This window comes from Tasmannia lanceolata, unplaced genomic scaffold (assembly GCF_043159265.1).
Source record: "Tasmannia lanceolata isolate RefF3 unplaced genomic scaffold, GAP_Taslan_0.1 ptg000003l, whole genome shotgun sequence".
NCBI lineage: Eukaryota > Viridiplantae > Streptophyta > Magnoliopsida > Canellales > Winteraceae > Tasmannia > Tasmannia lanceolata.
In genome coordinates, this window is record NW_027518680.1 from 10573395 (window position 1) to 10594839 (window position 21445).

At 37.4% G+C, this 21445-nt stretch overlaps 2 protein-coding genes and 1 non-coding gene across 7 annotated transcripts in view; 1 reads left to right on the forward strand and 2 right to left on the reverse strand.

The window, feature by feature from the left end:
* Window positions 1-531: 531 nt before the first annotated feature.
* LOC143850795 (Chlorophyll A-B binding family protein) lies at window positions 532-11381 on the forward strand. The gene is made up of 6 exons (XM_077360052.1): window positions 532-740; window positions 850-1016; window positions 4392-4538; window positions 4829-4961; window positions 6794-6886; window positions 10916-11381. The coding sequence occupies exons 1-6, from the start codon at window positions 612-614 to the stop codon at window positions 11216-11218; spliced, it is 972 nt and encodes a 323-aa protein (XP_077216167.1). The 5' UTR covers window positions 532-611; the 3' UTR covers window positions 11219-11381.
* A 384-nt stretch (window positions 11382-11765) lies between these two features.
* On the reverse strand, window positions 11766-11862 carry LOC143870192 (small nucleolar RNA Z161/Z228). Its single transcript, XR_013244983.1, has one exon. It is a non-coding gene; the product is annotated as a small nucleolar RNA Z161/Z228 (small nucleolar RNA).
* Window positions 11863-13770: 1908 nt separating this feature from the next.
* Window positions 13771-21445, reverse strand: part of AFH14 (Formin Homology 14) — a 37614-nt gene continuing 29939 nt past the window's right edge. For 3 of the 5 annotated variants that reach the window (XR_013236069.1, XR_013236060.1, XR_013236061.1), the window contains 11 exons: window positions 20012-20053; window positions 19855-19935; window positions 19706-19756; window positions 19335-19416; window positions 19148-19242; window positions 18000-18071; window positions 17531-17647; window positions 16058-16126; window positions 15906-15972; window positions 14475-14980; window positions 13771-14015 (listed from right to left, as the gene is read on the reverse strand). Coding sequence is in view for 1 of the 5 variants with exons in the window: in XM_077360068.1 (XP_077216183.1) it covers window positions 14808-14980; window positions 15906-15972; window positions 16058-16126; window positions 17531-17647; window positions 18000-18071; window positions 19148-19242; window positions 19335-19416; window positions 19706-19756; window positions 19855-19935; window positions 20012-20053 (849 nt within the window). In the remaining 4 variants the exon portion in view is untranslated. Of the gene's footprint in view, window positions 14016-14067; window positions 14981-15905; window positions 15973-16057; window positions 16127-17530; window positions 17648-17999; window positions 18072-19147; window positions 19243-19334; window positions 19417-19705; window positions 19757-19854; window positions 19936-20011; window positions 20054-21445 lie in introns of those variants that run through there. The other 2 variants (XR_013236067.1, XM_077360068.1) reach the window with 2 other exon arrangements.

The window sequence follows — 21445 nt, forward strand, 5'->3', positions numbered from 1 at the left end:
GGTAAATGGTATATCTGATCCGTTTAACATCTGAATCCGAGAAGTAAATCCTTTTTATTTATTATTAATAATATCATTAATATTTATTTTTAGTAATGACACACTATCTTTTGTTTCTATAAGAAAAGTAAATATTCTTTTTAGAAAAAATAAAATAAAAACAAAAATAGCCCAAACTCATTCCATCAAAATAACCCAAACCCATTCCATCATCCGGAATTTATTTATTGAGGACATGATACTTGCAAGGGAGGCGGAGAAGGAGAAGGGCTCTTGATTGGATCCACATCATTTTTGGTAACCTTTCAAAAAACAGATGAGAAAGTAAATTGGGTTGCACTTTAATGACGTGGATCCAATCAAGAGCCCTTTTATGTCTCTTTATGCAAGGGCGCCATTGTATCTATCATTCCTCTTATTTATCATTGGTTGAACCTTAAGAGAGAGTTCTTAATTTGGAATTTAGTGAAGGACTTACTCTTAATTAAATGGATCATGGATTTTAGTTGCTCCAAAAAGATTTTGAGTGGTTAAAGATAAATGAATATAAATTCCTCGACTTTCCCTTTTTTGTCCATGATCTAAAGCTCCATCCTCCATGTAAGAGAGGCATGGCTCTCGTCTTACCACCCCCTTATTCTTTCAAAGGAATGGCTTCAAGGGTTTTTAACTCAAGGCCTCGTACTCGCTATTTAAATCCCAAATCCCCGTATCCTGTTTGTAAAGCCTCATGGCAAGAGGTCTGCTTTTCTATCTGCTTCTTCTTCCTTACTTGAAGGGTTTTGTTCTCTCTCTCTCTCTCTCTCTCTCTCTCTCGATTTTGATTTCAATCTCGGACTCTTGTTGTAGCTTGCTGGGGTTCTAATATTCTCTGCGATTCCTTTCACTGCCGTGAAAGCCATTGCCAACAGTTCCATTGGAGAGGCCCTACAGAAGAGGTTACAGAGCACCAAGAAGGTTGCCATGGAGGATTCATCCAAGTTCAAGGCGTTGGCAGAAAGTGCTAGAGAAGAGAGGCAAGTTGAGGGTTTTTCAGTGTTGATTGTTTGATTTGAATTTTTTTTTTTCTTTTATATTTCTTGGGTCTTCTTTGTTTCTTGAATGGGGATTGGTTTAGGGATTCTGGGTTTTGGAAAATGTGGGAATTTACATTGCCTTTTGTTTACACACCCCATAATTCAAATTTTGAAATCAATTATTGCCTTTATGATCAGGCACCCATTTAGGCGTTTGGCATAATTCATTAGATTAAAAATATATTAGGATTTGTATACAGGAAACACAAGAACGCAAGAAGAGAAGAGGGTGTCTCCCTCAACTTTTATTTAAAATTAGATTAAAAACTCAATAATCATAACAAAGCCAGGCAGCCCTCCCACCGCCCGCCCCGCCCCCCCACAAAAAAAAAAAAAAAAAATTCCTAATTCGTGCATTCATTTATAATAGCAGCACTTAGATGCAAAAAGAACCATAATCCAACAATAACTTGTCTTGGAAAAGCAATATATTCAAAATAAAAAATGCCAGAGATAACTTTCATAGCTATTGTTTCGAACATCCTTCAATTGATTTCCAGATCAGTCAATTTACTATTAAACACCACGATTGATGGATTGGAGTTTCAATCGGTGGATTGCGTCTTCAACAAGGTAAAACATGTGTTTCTTCTTAAACCATTGATGGGTTTATTCTTAGCATGATTCAGAACCTCTATGTAATCATGTCCCACCTGATCTGCATCATTCTCTCTAGGTTGAGAGGAGAACTCGTCCTCAAGTTCAACTCTTATTCTTTCGTTGAATCTCCATGATATGGAGCTAGGTGCTTGACGTTGAACACATCAAGAGTAAGATTATGGCTTGGAAGGTTCAATTGGTTGGCATTGATGTTGATCTTTTCAAGTATTTCATAAGGATCAATCTTCCACGGACTGAGTTCACTACATTAAGCACTCAGGGAACAATCTTTATTGAGGATGACCCAAGCAAAATCTCCCACATCAAACACTACTTTCTGGCAATGTTTGTCCACATGATTTTTCACGTGAGAATCAATCTTATGAGGTTTAGCATCAACATTTTTGTATTACAATATACACGCTTCATGTTTGGTACCAGAGCAAGATCAAGGCAGATTTAGAATTAAATTCGAATGCCACCTCAGATGGATTGAATTTCCATAATCTGTCTGTAGACCTAATGAATGCAAATTTGGCTTTGAATAAAGCATTATTCTCGAATTCTTAGGATTGCTCCCAAGAAGGCTACAAAGAAAATGACCAAGGCTTCAATTCACAACATCCTTTTTCCCATCGATATGTGGATGACAAGTGCTACCAAATGAGAGTCTGGTGCAAAAAAGTTTTCAAAGACTTTGCCAAAAGTTGAAGTAATGGAACTTGACACATCGTTTAGGTGAACAATCTCATGGAAGTATAAAGAAGTGATATGTGATGCATCCATTGTCTTCTGAGAAGCTATAAGATGCCTCATCTTTGAAAATCGATCAACTACTAAAAATGCCGAATCTACCTCTTTGTGTTCTTGTATGACTCAAGACAAATTCTATACTCTTATCTGTCCATCGAGCTTCTGGCATAAATAACGACGTATAACTGGGATTATTTGTGATTCTCTCCGAGGTTGAGCACGCATGGCATCATTCAACAAATCAAAACACTTCCTTGTGAATAGATGGCCCAAATGATTCTGTGGCTATAAGTTGTATAGTCTTATCTCTCCCAAAGTGTCCTTCCCCATGCAGCTCTTGGATGAATTTGACCTGTAGAGTATTTTAACACAATTGATTTTCTTTAAATAGGAAACCATCTTGAATGAAGAAACCATTCCACTTTCCTTCATATGTTCTTAAAGTACAGATCATAAATATATAAATCACGACACATCTCAAACCCAAGTGCCTTGGTGTGTAAGATTTAGCAAAGATGGTCTCCATCGTAAAGCATTGGCTATGCGATTTTGAATGCTCAATTTGTGCTTCAATATGAAAATGAACTCTTGTAAATAAGCAGCCTACTTTGCATGTCTTGAGCTATGCTTTGCAGGCTATTACTAATATTCAAGGATTCATGATTGAAATATTAGACAAAGTCTCTTTCAATCAAATAGTGGCTCCAATGTCATAGAGTTTGCACCACGGAGCTAAACTTGTCATATGTGGAATAGTGTAATTTGGCACCGCTAAACTTCTCACTTTAATAAGCAATGAGCGACCTTTTTGATAGACTAATGCACCCAAACCAACATTAGAAGCATCAATGAGCGACCTTTGAATCATTTGGATCATGAACGTGCCACTACTTCAAAGGTCGTGAATTAGGGATCTTTTAGTGTTCTCCAGTTTTGACAAGATAAAAGGTTATGTTAAACTAAAGTATAAAAGATAAATAACGCCTCTCTCCAACAGCTTAAGCTTCTGGAGAAGTTGATAAGTTAACATGGTATCAGAGCCAAAGGTCTCGAGTTCAAACCTCCCGAGTAGCAAAAATCCACATGCGATGGTCGGCCCAAAGTGGGACCACATGTGCCACGTGTTTGCCAAGTGGGCCACACGTGCAGGGGAGTGTTAAAGTATAAAAGATAAATAACGCCTCTCTCCAACAGCTTAAGCTTCTGGAGAAGTTGGTAACTTAACAGGTTAGTCCCCTTCTGTTTAGGGCATGTTTGTCAACTGGTTTTTTGAGCTGTGTCTCGGCATTCTCAATTATCAGATGCATGATGAGCCTTAAAATCAGTAGGGTTGATTGATCATGATAATCCAAATACCAGACATTCTTTTTGTCTTTGCTTTTAGATGTGTCTCTACACAATCCTTCCTATGGTTTGCCTTGCTTTTGGTCCTACTTTGTTATAATACTTTTATTTATTCATTTCTTTGCCCAAATAAATAAATTACAAGCAAAGTTAAAGCATGAACACTTCCCCTCTCCTGCTTCCCTGCAACCGCACACCCACAATAAAAAACTACATCTCCAAGGAGAGGAGCGGCCAAGACAGTAAAGAATAAAAATTTTGTATTCGACCCCATATTTGCTAATATTGGTGATATTGTTTGCTTCCCTACACATGAGGCTTTCATGTGATTGGCTTTCAATTACCCTATTTCATAAATTTTTATCAAAATAAGAAAAAAGATTGGTGTATTGCCAAGTCAATTTCATTCCTGATAGTTATAACCAACGAACTATTTGAGAAAGCACCATAACTGTTCTGAATGCTAAACTCTGCTTTCTGCCACACCTACATGTACGAAACTGAAAGAGCAGAATGTGCATCTCTATAGTCTTAAAAATTAAATGACCATTTGGATATTATCTGAGTAACTTATTTTTTTTGTTACATTTGATGACATAACACTTAACTATTATTCAGTTTTTGGTATGGAAAGGAGCGCCCTCTCTGGCTTGGTCCTATCCCTTACGAGTATCCTGCGTACCTCACTGGAGAATTTCCTGGTGATTACGGCTTTGATGTCGCAGGCCTGAGCAAGGATCCTGTAGCCTTCCAGAAATATTTCAAGTACGTAAACTATGCTATTTTTTGTTCATCTTTAATTACCCACTAACACGTTGAACATATTACATCCTTCTCATCACCATCGAAAAGGCAGTTGGAACTGAACCTTATAACTGATATGGAGATAGGAACCAATTTGACCATCTCTACTGATCAGATCAACCTGAAATAATTATGCTTGTATGAAATTCATTGACAAAACAATTTCAAGATGCCCATAGACTTGCCAAACCCAACATTGAAGTTTTCAATATTCCAAGACGAAAATTCTAAGTTCTGTTACCTCCCTGCAGCTTTGAAATACTTCATGCTCGTTGGGCTATGCTTGCATCACTTGGTGTTCTTATTCCAGAATTGTTAGACCACTTTGGCATTGTGCACTTTGTCGAACCTGTGTGGTGGCGAGTTGGCTATGCAAAGCTTAAGGCAAGTATCTATGCGGCATGATAATTTATAAACCTGGGAAAATTTTCAATTAAACTTTAATATATTACTCAATAGTGGTTTCATTTACACCTATTTGTGTGATCTAATGATGCTTTAAGGACAGTGCATTCCAACTTGAAATCCTTCACTCATTATTTTCTTCCAAAAGTAAAATCACTTGGCATATTTCATCTGTTGGGGGGAGGCTATGGAAAGTAGTGGGTGGGTGGGAGACAAGTGTGAGTTCTAACTTGAAACCCTTTTTCCTCAAAGATTCCGTGGTGTGCCTTAGCCCTTTTTGATTTTTTTTCAATTCTCTTCTCTAATTTCTCCAATCCAGAGGGATTTGACTGACATCCTTAAAGTTTGTTGGTTGTCAATGTATAACCTTGAATAACTGGTTGGTTTCAGGTGTACTGTTTCTGATGAAGCATCTTCTATTGTCATTATTAAACGAAAATGACCCACTGATATAGTTTGTCAATTTCCAATGCTTGAAATGACGTCTTAGTCATGCTTTTCTTAATTACTATTTTCCAGCGTATCCACAACCTTCACGGCCCATCTATAGATTAATTTATGACATCATATTTGTAAATTTAACCAATATAAATGTTTATATTAGTTGCATAGGCTCTTATAGATGTCTAGCTACAAAATTTAACATATAATATAACGGAATATGTAATTATAATTGCATATCTCTTTCCCTCCCTCACCTTAAATGTTACCGTGCTGGTAGCACCCAATATCGAGTGCTAGGATATAATGTAAGCCGTGGTATGTTGAATGTTCTGTTATGGTGGAGAGCTTTCTAAAGAACCACCGAAGTTGGAGCCACAAAGACTCAGGTTTCAATCTCATTGTGTGAAAATTGCATGGACATGTTCAAAGTGTAACATTCCCAAAAAAAAAAAACATGTTCAAAGTGCACATGAAGTGTTTTGCCCCTTCTCTGTAAGGCGGTAGGTTCAGTTAATGCCTAAGGTAGAGCACATTGCTGATAATATTCCTTTGAAGGGTTAGTGATGGAAAACTAGGCCCAACTGCATTGCAAACTGCACTTTTCAGCATTTTGTTAGGTTAGGACTTTAATTTCACTCATGCACCAACTTCCATTTATTGTCTGCCATTGTGACAATCCAATGCATGGGTTCTGATTTCAGTGATTCAGAATAGATAATGTTCTGGATGGTTAATAGGTAATTGTTAAAAGTTCAAACTCATTGCTCGTGAAACTGTACATTGCTTGGAGATGCTTATACAATCACACAAGGCGACATGAATTGCCATAGAAAAGGGTTTCCCCCAGAGTCAGTACAAAAAACAGAACTAGGAAAGAGGAATCAGGAAGCCCATTCAATGATCATAGGGGAACTTCGTCCCCTAATACAAGATGCCTTTTAAACATCCACTCTCCGCCAACTCACCTACTATCTCATTAGTTGAGCTTGGTTTAATGATTGAACTAGGGGTTGATGGATCTCCACAGAACAAGAACTTCCAAGATGTAAACCGCTAGCCTCGATGAACCCAGTGATGAGGACATGTGAAATGCTGAGTTTTGTTCTAGATTTTATTGTTACGGCTTCTTCGTAAGATTTTTTAGCAGTTGCAACCCAAGTTCCATTTCAATATAGTTCTGACTATCCTTACTGTTTACTTTCATGAATTTATCAACTTTAGCTATCAATATTCACTGATATTGTTATATAAAATTAGTGTCATATTTGGTCACTTCTAATGAAGAATTGACTAAGATCTGCTGCTTGGTTAAACAATTGCAAGTGAAGAGTATTATTACTGACTGAGCAATTTTCTTTTCTAATCAGGGTGATACTCTCGACTACCTCGGCATTCCTGGGTTTCACATCGCCGGAAGCCAAGGAGTTATCGTCATAGCAATTTGCCAAGTTCTTCTAATGGTAAGAGTTCTATTTCACAGCTAGCCTCTCGTAAACCTTTTTTTTTCATAGTTTCCTTGAAGAGAATTCCTAATGTTCAACTTAAACTATCAAGCTTATACAACTTTCTTTAACACCCAAAAAAAAAAAAAAAAACCAAAACTTTTTTCCCAGGATTCGGCTCTTGTAAACTCAAATTATCAGTAGTATCATTCTAAGAAATCGTGAATCTGTTTCAATGAAGCCCTGTGAACTATGAACTGTTGGACAAATTATATGTTGTCCAATAGGGTCTGATATATGGCTTGATTGAATCCAGAAATTAGAAATGTAAATAAATCAGTACTTAGCTTTTGTAGAAAACGTTTATGTAAAACAGATCGAGAAGAAGAAGGCTGAGTCGTGCCACTGGTCACTCTCCTTAAAAATCGTATCCGCCCCCTACCGGTGCAACCGGGATCTGCGAACCGACGCTCCAAGATAAAACAGCCGAAATTGGCCCCAGTCCACGTGCACTCGCTGACTGGTCCACCCAGAATCACCAATAGAACTGTGCTCAGAAAGAACGGAACGAAGGAGGAAGAAGAAGAGAAAGCTTTGAGTGCAAAAGCGTCTGTGTATTTTTCTGTGTTAAAAAACAATCTGTCTCGTCCCCTTTTATAGACCTGAAAGTGTCTGTTGGGGAGAGCCACCATTAATACACACCATTAAAGGCCATTAAAGACAAAAACGTTTCTCTCTTAATTACCATTAAAAGACAAACGTTTCTCTTTTAATCACCATTAAAAGACAAAAACGTTTCTCTCTTAATCACCATTAAAAGACAAACGTTTCTCTTTTAATCACCATTAAAAGACAAAAACGTTTCTCTCTTAATTACCATTAAAAGACAAGAACGTTTCTCTTTTAATCACCATTAAAAGACAAAAACGTTATCTCTTAATTACCATTAAAAGACAAAAACGGTTTTGGTTTTGAAAACACACCACAAGCACACTCACCAAGGTCTTGGATTCAAGTCCCCACATATGCAAAAGTCTTTTGCTTTAAAACAAGAGAGGGAAACGTAATTTGAATCTTCCCTCTAAATATTATTAAAAATGCTAACAATCCTCCACAAGATTCAAAATACAGTTGAAAATTGAAAACGGAAGTATCTGAGCATATTAGAAAATAGAGTGGATTCATACCGGTGTCTTTTGGACTTCAACCGATATTTAGGATAAACAGATTACGTTACCGAGTACGGGTAGAGTTAGACTCTTCAACCTTTCCTCGTGGGTGTAACTGACTAACCTGTTATCCACACTCTACATTCGATTCCTTGGTGATTCATTCACAGTTTTGGAACATTTTGGCCTTGTTCCCCTCTTGGTTCTCATGAATGTTCTAGAGAATTACTCGTTAAATTCTCATAGGAAGCGGCCTTACCTCCACATTCACTTAGGTCAGTCATCAAGTATGCACTGCAAGTAACATACCACCCAATACAGGTTATGATCTGATTAAGAGTCTATAACTCATCATCTCTCATTTGCAGTGAACACTATCTTTCATCATTTTGCATCTAGGAGTAGGGGGTGATAGTGTTAACAAACCATCCGGTGACTTGTTAGTACCCATTGAACCAAATTCCAGGGATCTCCTTTCACATTGGTTGGGTGTCCATAATGATTCATGCCACGAGCTTTAACCCCATTCCTTGCGATGTCTCATAAACCACCTTGTTTATCTGTGGTTTTGTCAGAGGATCTGCCAGATTCCTCTCCGACCTTACAAAGTCGAGTGCTATTGTTCCCTCACTCAAGTATTGCTTTACCAAATTATGCCTCAGGCGTATATGCCTTCTTTTGCCATCATAGGTCTTACTTTTGGCCTTGGCTAAAGCAGCTTGACTATCACAGTGTAAAGACACTGAGGGAACCAGCCTTGGCCATAAAGGCACATCTGCCATAAAATTCCTGAGCCATTCGGTTTCAGCTCCTGCTAGGGCTAAGGCTATAAATTCCGCTTCCATAGTGGAACTTGTACTACAAGTTTGTTTAACCGATTTTCAAGAAATCGCACCACCACCAAGGGTGAATACATATCCACTGGTAGACACTGAATCTCTTGAATCAGAGATCCAATTCGCATCACTATAGCCTTCTAAGACAGCAGGATACCCTTTAAAATGCAGTCCAAAGTTTATTGTACCCTTTAGGTACCTTAACAACCTAGTCAAAGCCTGCCAGTGTTCATGTCCTGTTCTATGAGTGTGTTGACTAAGTTTTCCAACTGCTAGAGCAATGTCAGGTCTAGTACAGTTCATCAAATATGACACTGAACCTATAATCCTTGAGTATTCCTTTTGGGATACCATCTCTCCTTTGTTTTTCTTTAGGTGTACCTGACAATGTAAAGGTGTCTTTGCAGGTAAACTATCATATTGTCCAAATTTCCAACATCCTCTAAATCATATTTAGTTACCAATGCATTCCAAAGATCAGCAGCATGTTCAAATGAATAGTATACGTTATAAAGGTCATTTGACAAACCATTCAAGAGATGGTTCTTGCAGATATAATCAGCATTATTCCAGTTTTCAAAATCATCAGAATTTTCAGATGGTTTTGATTGTGTAAGAACAAAAGCAGCACCAATTTGTTGTAGAGCAAACAAGATCTGTTGTTTCCATCTTTTATAGTTCAATCCAGTAAGGCGTTCGATCTTGGAAAAATCTGGAATGGTGTTGAGAATTATGTTCACAACAGAGGTGCGAACAACCGTTGGATTGGAATTCTCAACAGAGATGGTATCAACAGAAGTTGGGTTCGGATTATCAGAAGCCATATGATCAGATTTGAAAAATACGATTCTTAAGATTGTTGGACAAATTATATGTTGTCCAGTAGGGTCTGATATATGGCTTGATTGAATCCAGAAATTAGAAATGTAAATAAATCAGTACTTAGCTTTTGTAGAAAACGTTTCTGTAAAACAGATCGAGAAAAAGAAGGCTGAGTCGTGCCACTGGTCACTCTCCTTAAGAATCGTATCCGCCCCCTACCGGTGCAACCGGGATCTGCGAACCGACGCTCCAAGATAAAACAGCCGAAATTGGCCCCAGTCCACGTGCACTCGCTGACTGGTCCACCCAGAATCACCAATAGAACTGTGCTCAGAAAGAACGGAACGAAGGAGGAAGAAGAACAGAAAGCTTTGAGTGCAAAAACGTCTGTGTATTTTTCTGTGTTAAAAAACAATCTGTCTCGTCCCCTTTTATAGACCTGAAAGTGTCTGTTGGGGAGAGCCACCATTAATACACACCATTAAAGGCCATTAAAGACAAAAACGTTTCTCTCTTAATCACCATTAAAAGACAAACGTTTCTCTCTTAATCACCATTAAAAGACAAAAACGTTTCTCTTTTAATCACCATTAAAAGACAAAAATGTTTCTCTCTTAATTACCATTAAAAGACAAGAACGTTTCTCTTTTAATCACCATTAAAAAATAAAAACGTTTCTCTCTTAATTACCATTAAAAGACAAAAACGTTTCTCTCTTAATTACCATTAAAAGACAAAAACGGTTTTGGTTTTAAAAACACACCACAAGCACACTCACCAAGGTCTTGGGTTCAAGTCCCCACATATGCAAAAGTCTTTTACTTTAAAACAAGAGAGGGAAACGTAATTTGAATCTTCCCTCTAAATATTATTAAAAATGCTAACATGAACTTTGTAAAACCTTTCCTCAACGTGGAATTTTAAGATACATAATTTTGTTTACAAAAAACAGGACAGAAAATCTAAGTTTCTTCAAATTTTTATGCCTGTAAAAGCCTTATTTCTGCATAGGTAAACTTCCTACACTCTCTACTTCATACATGTTACTTTAAGATACATATTCAAATTCATGAATCTGCCCAAAAATCAAAATTCTGCTAAATGATTGGTGTGCAAAATCCTTTAAGCAGCCAACATTAATATCCAGATGTCTTGAACCACCCAAATTTCTTCCATTAAAAACCTTCTAAAAGGCCCCTCTCATGGGATATGTGTAATAGGTTGGACCAGAGTATGCCAGATATTGTGGTATAGAAGCATTGGAGCCTCTTGGAATTTACCTACCAGGCGACATAAATTACCCCGGCGGTGTGCTTTTCGACCCATTGGGCCTCTCCAAAGACGCAGCGGCCTTCGAAGATCTCAAGGTAAAAGAGATTAAAAATGGCCGACTGGCTATGGTCGCTTGGTTAGGCTTCTACATTCAAGCAGCTATAACAGGTAAAGGTCCCATTCAAAACCTTGTTGAACACATTTCAGATCCTTTCCACAACAATCTACTGCACCATTTGAAATCAATGTAAAAATTCTGTACCCTTGCTGCACATCTTCACAAAAAGCCACAATGTTGTACGCCTAGTATTTTACTATGGTATGTGTTATTTTTAAGGAAGAAGTTAGAGCATGTTATTTAGCTACTGATAAAGGTATTACCATGTTTTAACAAGGGTATTTTGATTTTGATGATCGCACTACTCACTTAATTAAAAAAAGTAAGAAGAAGAAATTAAGGCACTCGGGAAAGGACTTTGTTTTAGACTCTCATTGATCTTTCGATCTCCTTCTATAAACAACATCGGATCTCTTCATCGTGCCAATTTAGAAACAAAAACCCTAACCCTAACCCTAATCCTAAATTCAAAATTAAAATTAATGGAAAGGAAAGAGCACTCAGAATGAGTAGGAGATGTTTCTTCCATTCATTTAATTATATCGGGTCTATTTCTTTTCATCATCATCATGCTCTCTCTCTCTCTCTCTCTCGCTCTCCATAAAAGAAAATTCAATAAAAAAAAAAAAAAAAAAAAACAAGAAGAAAATGAGAGATAATAAAGGAAAAAAGGAAAACAAAACCATCAGAAAGATCGGATCTGTATCAACCTCGACACTAGAAGGTGTCTCAGATGACCGTCGTGAGAATATAAAATCCACTTTCATCATACGGTTCCTTCTTCTACCTTTCTAATATTTGCACATAATAAAAGTAAAACCAGAAATGAGAGAGAGAAGATCAATGTGTGCGAGAGAGAATTTATAAGGGATGCTGAGGAATTTTTAGGGTTTGCTTTTGACATTTATGCCCCTTAATCACAAACAATGAACTACTCACGTTCCATCCTCTATTAACTCAATGATAATAAGAGGCTTTGCTCTGTTCACAGGAGGTTCAATCCCACCAATCAAAAACAACAAGTGATTATTAAGATTATTTTAAAAAATACTGGGGCCCACATTTCTTAGATGATCCAAACCATTCATTTGTTGTGCCCTAGCTGCGCCTCCAAGACTCCAAAAACATGATTCTAGCCGTTGAATCTTAAGAGGTTTTCGAATTAGCCGATTGATGGATCGTAAGGATAGGATCATTCTATAGAGTTGGACCCGAACATTTGAATGGTTTGGATCATGGAAAAAGTAGGACCATTTGTTTTAGATCTCGTGTAGCCAAAAAATAATGTCATTAACTCAGTTCTAACGTCTAATAATGTGTATTTTTACTGCACAATATCTGGTGGAGATCAAAAGCAAGGCCTCTCAAATGAACGGCTTGGATCAATCAAAGGGGAGAACCAGCGTCTACCTGTAGGGGTGAAACTCTGGGTCGATTTTTTGGAATTTGGGTTGAGCTTTTACCTTAAAATCGGGTCGGGTTGGGCTTGATTCCAGTTCATTTTTTTGGCAAAATCTCAACCCGACCCAAGTTCCACCCACACTTAGCGGGTGCACCACATTATATTAAATGAGGTTCTGCCCCATCGATGTCATTTGACGAATTTTTATTTGCTGTCTGACTGAAAGTTCGGTATGTTTCAAAAAGTACAGTGGGGCCCACTTCATAGGATGATCCAAACCACTCAATTATTGGACCACAATGTAAGTAGGCTGTACCACGTAGATGATCTTCATAGGATGATCCTAACCCTCGGATCTATAGAGCTTTCTATAATGTCAATCCCTCTACAGATCGGAGGGTTAGGATCATCCTATGGAATGATCAACATGGTATGGCAAAATTTCGTTGTAGCCCAACAAATGAGCAGAAGTGGGGCCACTATACTTTTTGAAACCAATAAAAAAGAATGAAAAAACACCTTGACTTCAGGCGCACACAGCATGTAAAATTTCCATTTTGACAATCATCACAGGATCAGCATCTTCCTATGGAATGATTTACATGGTACGGGCAACTTTCGTTGTGACCCAACAAATGAACGGTTTAGATCATCCTATGGAGTGGGCCCCCCGCTGTACTTAAAAAAACAAATCCCTCGAATTCAGGCGCACACAGCATGTAAAATTTCCCTTTTGACAATCATCCATACTCAATAACAAGAAGAAAAAAAATACATATTGCTGGATGGAAAAATCCATCCCATGGCAAGCTTGAGGAATGATAGATGCAAGGGCGCCCTTGCATCTATCATTCCTCTTCTTAATATTGACACATCAGACTAAATATGGGGAGTTAGAAAGCACCGAGACACGGTGTCTCTTTCGAGCAGCTCTCAATTCGATGGTAGGATTGTGCAATTGGCGTATTTTTGGGCAATTGGATATCCAAAATAGGGCCTACACAATATGTAGGGTCTCTATCAACCAAAACAATGGGGCCCACTATGTAATAATGAAGCCATGCCTCACCATATCACAATGAGGTCGCACCCTATTGAGTATTGAAAAGTTCAACCACTGCCATTGGACCTTGAGGTAAATGGCGAATGTGATGTTTCTATGCTGCACAACATTTAGTACTCTCATTTGCAAGAGTTTCAAAGATGCACAATGAATGTCCAAAGCTACAGAAAAAAGGATGGGTGAGGCAACTAAACCAAGTAATGCAAGTAAAACCCAAAGAAGTTCAAAGGTCACAAGAGATTCAGATAAATATAAAACCGAAAATTGGCTAGAATTAACATTGATGCGAGTATTTAACAAAGAAAGAGAAACTTACGATATGACTGGGGGAGAAGTGAGAGTAGGCTGGGCTGGCCCAACATAAAGGCAATATGTACATGTAATCTAGATTGATGGGGTTTTTTTTTTCATTTCAGATTACCTCATCGAGATTAGGTTCAGAATGGCAGACGCCATCCTGGAGGCCTGCACAACATATCAACATTTCATATTAATAACGAATCAAACTGCAAAGAGAGATGAACAATGGTCGCAGATGAGCGAAAGGATTAATGGGTATCAATGTCAATCCTTCTTTTTTTCGAAAATTGACATTTAGTATTCACAAAGTGTTACAGAGCAAGGGACAAGATGTGCCTAACCCGTCCCAGAACGGGATTTACATTGTAGGAAGCAGAAACAAGTAAGAATTTAGACTTTTGCTTTTACAGGGGACATGTGGATGACCATCGTTTCCATTATGGCACCCTCTTTCGCCCAAACGATCTGCCAGCTCATTAGCGGACCTCCTATGTTCTATTATACAATGAGGATTTAAGTTTTTGTGCTTTTGATGATTCCTAAAGGGGATAAAGTGGGGAAATATACTGAATTATGATATATTAAAATATCACAAAAAAATATATCAGAGCATGAAAAACTTACTACAGATTAAAAATAGGCCCCTGGCATAGTTGCTGTTGGCTCTGTAAGCACTCTGCTCCATTTTATGATTTTGGGTCTTGTAATGGCTTTGATTGGATCTCTGAAATTTCATGTGTGGTTTTGACTTTGATGCAAGCCTATACATTGCCTCAGAATGGTGCAAGCTTAGATGCCATCTGCTAGAGCATGGTACAGCCCCATCCTTTAGTGAAAATATACAAGGTATGAATCGCTACCACTACCACTCTGTTAACTCTGTTAAAAGCGACTGACAAGCTCTGTGGCGCTGTTCATGCTGGAGATGTTCAGACATTAGGGAACATTTTAATCACTTTAAGAACTAAACTTCGACCTCTCGACATCAATGATTTCCTTTCTGGCTGAAGAATTTCCCCTTTCTTTCATGGCTTCCTTTTCCAATTTTTTCTTTTCAGCCTCAGCTTGTTTTGAATTTTCCTCACGTGATTTCTTGAACATACTGACGAAGATTACCAAAATCGAAGTCACTGCAAAAGAATAACAAAGCAATAATGAAACAGAACTGCCAAGGACATCAACCATGGATGACATAACGTATCGTAAAATTGCATCAAAATCACTTTACAGTTCAGTGACATTTATAAAATTGGGAACTGAAAAAGCAATTCAAAGCATACATCTATAGAAGTTAGAAACTGAAAATGTTACATGAATTAGCAATTTTGCGCTTGAGCCCGTATATCAGTTGGAAGGTGTTTTGTGTCACAGCCGCGAGGTGTCAGGTTCAACTAACTAATTTTTCAAAGAAGAAAGAAAGCCTTAACCATGTGTGGTAACAAGGTAAGCCCGAAGGCGGTTCCCGTCCCTGTCAGGAGAGGTGTCGGGTTCAACTATCAGCCAGCATTTCTTGTTTATGCCAATACCAAACCTCACCAGTATGAACAACCAGGCAAGAGATTAGGGCTGGCTACCATGGATATTACTTAAATTCCTTTAATACCATATGAGATGCTTCCTAACTAGTATTAATCTCTGAAAGAGTATGCTTTACTCACTGTGGAGAAGCTTTGAGCCTTCAGCTGAATATTGCTTTAGAATCTTTAGAATTTATTGGGGACGAATTGCTTAACATAAAGTTTTTCGGTAACATGTGAACTGTCGTATTATTCTAGAGTAAGAGCCGCATGTTTCAAACTCAATTGACAAGATCATTAAAAAATTAAAAGGGTATGTGGGCAAAAGTTTTTTTCACGACATATAAATAAATTATATTGAAAACATCCCAAATAAAGTAGACATATCACATGGCACCAGAAATCAGAAGGAAGAAATCAAAGCATTAGCAAAGACAAAACATGAATCAATGCAGTAAAAGAAAATGATATCAGCGGCTCCCATATCTATAACATTTAAAAGAAATACACCAAAATAATGTGAAAAAACATTTAGGACCTTGCTCAAAGGGACAGCGAGCTGGATCCTCCCCAAAATATTGAGCCAGAGAATCTGCATTTCTCCCCTATAACACAATACATTCAAATTAGAAGTCAATAATAGAGCACCAAACCATAGCTTTCAACAAAAAAGACAATAGAGAAACTCACCACTTCAGAGTACAGGGATATGAGTGATCTCACTTCGGCCTCAGCAGTATCAAGGAAGCTTTTTAAAGTCTGAAAAGAAAAGTTTTCAAATATTCAAGGGCATGAAAACCATAAGATAGAGGGATGCATATGCAATAGGAGAATATTTTAGTCTACGAGCACAGAAGAAAAACAATAGCATAGCTTGAACGTAACCTACTAAATGTTCGATCGAAATAGTGATCTTCTAAGCACTGAATGTATCCACAAAGTGACAAAAGGTTTAAGTTAGAACTATGAAGAATAAACTACAGCCCCTAATTTACCTAACAAACACCATCTATTGCTAAAATGAAACCCGGTGAAGGGATTTCCGGTTCGTTTTCATCAAGTACGGAGATCGAATTAAAAATGAAGACGTCCGTAAAAAGGTGGGGGTGGCACCAATTGAGGAGAAGATGAGAGAGCACCGCTTAAGATGGTTTGGGCATATCCAACATAGGCCTTTGGATGCTCCAGTGAGAAGAAGTGACTCGTGCCAACTTGATGGAGTAAAAAGAGGTAGGGGCAGACCAAAAACAACTTGGGTAGAAACAGTGAGGAAAGACTTGGGGGCTAGGAATATAAGAAAGAACGTGACTTGGATAGGATAGAATGGAAGAAAATAAGAAAATGATCCATGTAGACAAACCCAACTAGTGTCAGGATTAGACTTAGTCAATTTGAGCCGGGTAGATACTTTTACCTTCTTCATGAAAATTTTCTAAAGGATTCATTAGCCAACCCCAACTAGTTTGGGACAAAGGCTTAGTTGAGTTGAGTTTCATCAAGTGAGGAGATGGGCTAATGGAAAGGTGGATTCGCCTTGCCTGCTCGGGAGTTACTAGACTGCGCATGGAGATCATTGATGAGCTCCCTCCCTATTCTTTTTTTTTCTTTTTTCTTTTTTCTTTTTTCCTTTTTCTCTTTTGTTTATCCTTTGTATCATCCCGACCACCTCAGTAGAGGTTTCTTTACTTTGATTTTAATAAAATTCTCACCATTTCCACACACCCCCCCTCCCCACAAAAAACAAATGAAACCTAATGAATAACCATATATATTTTTAATGGTAAATAACCATAGAATTTATAGCAAAGAAAATGATTTGAGGATGCCAATGGAGGACACCAGTGCTGGAACAGCCTCTGCCTGTGTGCCGTGCAATGCATATGGCCTGAACTAGAAGTAATATCTCTCAATAAAAATACACAGTACCGACAGAAAAAACTATATCGGCATGGACACATCAATAAAAATTCATTTCACTTATAGATACATAAGTAATAAACTAAATGTGTTATTTCTCCTAATGAAATGTCATGGAACCTCATCACCAAAAATATGTTAATATCATTATATAAAGTAACTATGAAAAATGCATAATACAAACGGGGGCTACGTCATATGCCATTATGCCATCTGTTAAACATAAAGGTAGAAATTGTTTCTCACCTTTCGGAAGCCCAGGGAGATAGCACCATCACTTTCTGAGGCAGTGAGCTCCTGCTCAACTTTTTCGAGACCCTTACTGACCGCTTGCATTTCTTCGGCTAGTGACTTCAGTTGGATCTACAAATTTTGGTTAAATGAATGGGCCAGTTATTGGAAATATCAAATAAGCAAGAATCAGAAGAATCCAACCATGTTATACCCTAAACAAGAATGCAAATGGGCCAGGCCAACATGCTGTGTGAGCCCAGCTTATTCTAGGGTTCTGATTTTCAGGCCTAGCATAGTCCCTTTTTATTTTATGACAGGGTATCCCCAACCCAATTTTTAGGGAGGGTAAGCCCGGGGGGATTTGAACTCCATGTCAATGGGGAGCATACCCATGACTTTAAGCCAAAGAGCCACACCCGTAGGGGTTAGCATAGTCCTATTACCAACAACTAGGAAAGAAATCAAAATCAGCAAGATATACCTTAGAGGCTGCTTCTAAATGAACCAGGTCCTTGTCAAAGTCAAGCAACTCGGGCATCTTCTCTACTAGGAGCTAATAATGACCAGAAAAGAAAAGAATGCATGGGCATCATGTAAGCACTCAAAATAAAAAATCAATAAAGATACATGCCTAAGAAAAAAAGGATGTGCATGCAAACAAACTAAAATATTTAAATAAAATGAATATAGAATTGCATACTAAAGAAAACCCAAATCAATACAAAGGATCACAAAATAACCGAGATGCCCTTGCAAGCCAGCTTAAAACACACATATATAAAAAGAATTTACAAGTCTGTATCACGATGACGAGCTCATATTGCCGATACTAGTGAATCAGATGATACAGATTATCATTGTCTAAAAATACAGTGATGCACAATGTTTTGACCATGTTTCTATTTATTTATTTTTAGTGTTTTTCAGCATTGGCATTATACTTCAATCATAAACTATCATTTGATAATTTGAAAGTTATTTATTAGATTTTTACCATGCCGACGAGCAAATTGGTTGCATGTCTGTTAAGTTTTTTCTGTTATTACTTGAACTACAAGTGTACAAGCAGTTGTTTTAACTGAATAAATATTCAAATAAACACTAATATAACCAATGTACTAAAATTCACAATCAAATTGCAAAATGTAATAGGGTTCAAATCATATTGAATCGTAAATTGAATGGCGAATCATAAAATCAACAAGATTTAGGCAAGTGATATATTCGCCCCCTTTTTAACTTAGGACAGGCCCCTCTAGTGCATTTATGACCATGGATTTAAATTTCGATTTCAGGTTCGGTTTCGGCCTAGACTGGAATCTGGTAAAAAAAGAATTAAATAATCATTTCGGTAATTTCAGCCAAAATTTCGTAAAAAATTTCGGATTTCGCAAGAAATTTAAAACTATGCTCATGGCTACACTTTTACACTAGAGGCCTAGAGGGGCTGACGGGTCTTTCATCCCCCTAACTGAAAACACTGAATCCTAAAATGATTTGTGAACAATAAGGCAACCTCACTAAGCATCCTTTCAGTTATAATTAACCTTGCATAAAGTAAAAATTTGATATGGCATTCCCAATTCCGTACAAAGTAATCACCATGTGAAAGTTGCTTCAACATTCTACCTTGCATAAATAATGCATTAAAGTCATTTTATTGTTTCGCGCACGAGTATCTGACAATTTAAGAAGGCTGTCCAGCTTAAATCCTATAGCTGATCCTGCAAGGTACATGAGAAACAGGTTATAATCCACTCTTAGCTTCTCAACATCATGGAAAAAATATCAACTTCCATGGACACTAAATTTGTACCTCGTGCTGTTCCCTGATTCAATGCATTTCCAAGAGTAAGAATAGTCTGCATTATCTGGCGCAGTTTTACAGAATCTTTTACCTAGAATAAAATACCAACGCATCATTCAAAAAATGAAACATTGATGCATTAAAAGTAGTTGACATAGGCAGATGCATCTTCATTAGCTTCAAGGTTTGAAATTCAGTTTCGGCTTCGGCATCAGCCGAAAATGAAATTTCGGTGGCAATTTCAGTGAAAATCTTATAACTTCGACCGAAATTTTTAAATTTCAGTTTCAGGTTTAAATTTCGGTCCCGGCCGAAATCAGAAATTTCGGACCGAAATTTAAAACGATCATTAGCTTAATGATGCCTGCTTTGAAGAGTACCTCCCTAGATGCTTCATTAATTGTATTTAAGTTGTATCGCAACTCCTCCACCTGCACAAATTTTGAGATTACATGGATAAAATGCTATGAAGAATAACAGATTCTGCCATGAAGTATGGATCACAGGCCGTCCACCTGCAGAACAGTACCTGAGTGGAAAAGGTAATTCTAAATGAGAACACTCGCAACTTTGATTCTATTCGAGGGACCTTCATCAGCTCCAGAAAAAACTGCCAGGTTTATCAACAAAAAGTTGGCATTAGCTGTTTAAATTTGTTGTAACATTTTTGAGACATCAGAACAAACCTGTTCACACCTCCCTAGCAGTTCCTTGTTCCCTGTATAATTCTGGAACACGTGGTAAATTCCAGTAAGCAAATAATGTCGAAAATTAAAAATGGTAGACAAGTTAATAAAAAATGATGCATGAAGAAAATGACTGAAGAATCGTATAAATACTTTCAGAACTACACCAAGAAGAAGATAGTTCCAAATGCATTGTAAAATAAGGCTTCCATGACTCCAACTGAAAGCAATAAATTAGAAAATCCCACGGAATAATAGTTAGGATGGCAAAACAGTGGGGTCAACAAATACTTGAACAGACCACACAATGTGCCAACACGAACAAAATGACTTTTGATAGCTGATACCAAATTATTAAACTAATAAGCAGTAGTATTTTCCAATTTACAAACAAATCAAGAACAGGCAAAACATACCCTTAAAATAGTAGGAAGAGAAAATATTATTTTATTTTCCTGATTCCATGTATATTTGTGCCAACTGCTATCAACAAGGTTATGGCTTTCATTGCCTGAGAAATCCAGGGCGCTACTAATTTGACTAAAAATACATACTCCTATTTACTTAGTTTTTGCTTGACCATTGGTCTAAAAAAAGGCAAAAAAAAAAAAACAATAGGAACAGCCAGCTAAAAAGGAAAGCAAGCAAAATGTATCACAGTTTGAAGGGGTCAAATGATATGACACCAGTGAGACACTAAACTAAGGAAGATTGCCCATAGGCAATAGTTAACTAGCAGATTTGCCTCTCCGATAATCACCACACGTGTGTATGACAAATCCAATACAAAGTTCCAATTCACCATAGAACATGGTTCTAAATTTCCACCAAAACCGACACGAAACAACCAAAATGTTTCCTTTTCCATCCCAACCGAAACTAAAATGATCGAAATTCATAAATCAAAATCGTAAGTGTAACAGTAGCATACAATATGAATATGTATTACATAATTATATTTATATATTTATATGAATTGCATCCGAAATGTGGTCCATGTATTACGTATAAATATTTATATGAATTACATGTGAAATTTGGTATGTACTAAATTATCAAACATGTGCGACAGTGCATGTCCCTAGGTGTTCAATGTTTTTAAACCATTATGGATGGTTGTCATGCTTATGTGATGGTTTCTAAGTGTGTCTTTATGCTTATTCTAGCATTTCTTGAAGTTTCATCTTTTAATTCTATCATCTACATTTTTTTTGTTTCCATACCTTCCCGTGGTTTTAAAGGATTTCCACAAAAATTTCTACCCAAAACTGAAATATTTCCGTAACCGAAGCGCTCTTCCTAAATTAAGAAAATCACCTTCAATAAATCATCACAAAGTGCATTGGGAAAAGAAAGTGATGAACCAATTCTCAATGTCACAATGCCAATGCCTCACTTGAAAACCCTAATATTACATGAGAAGTAGAGATTTCA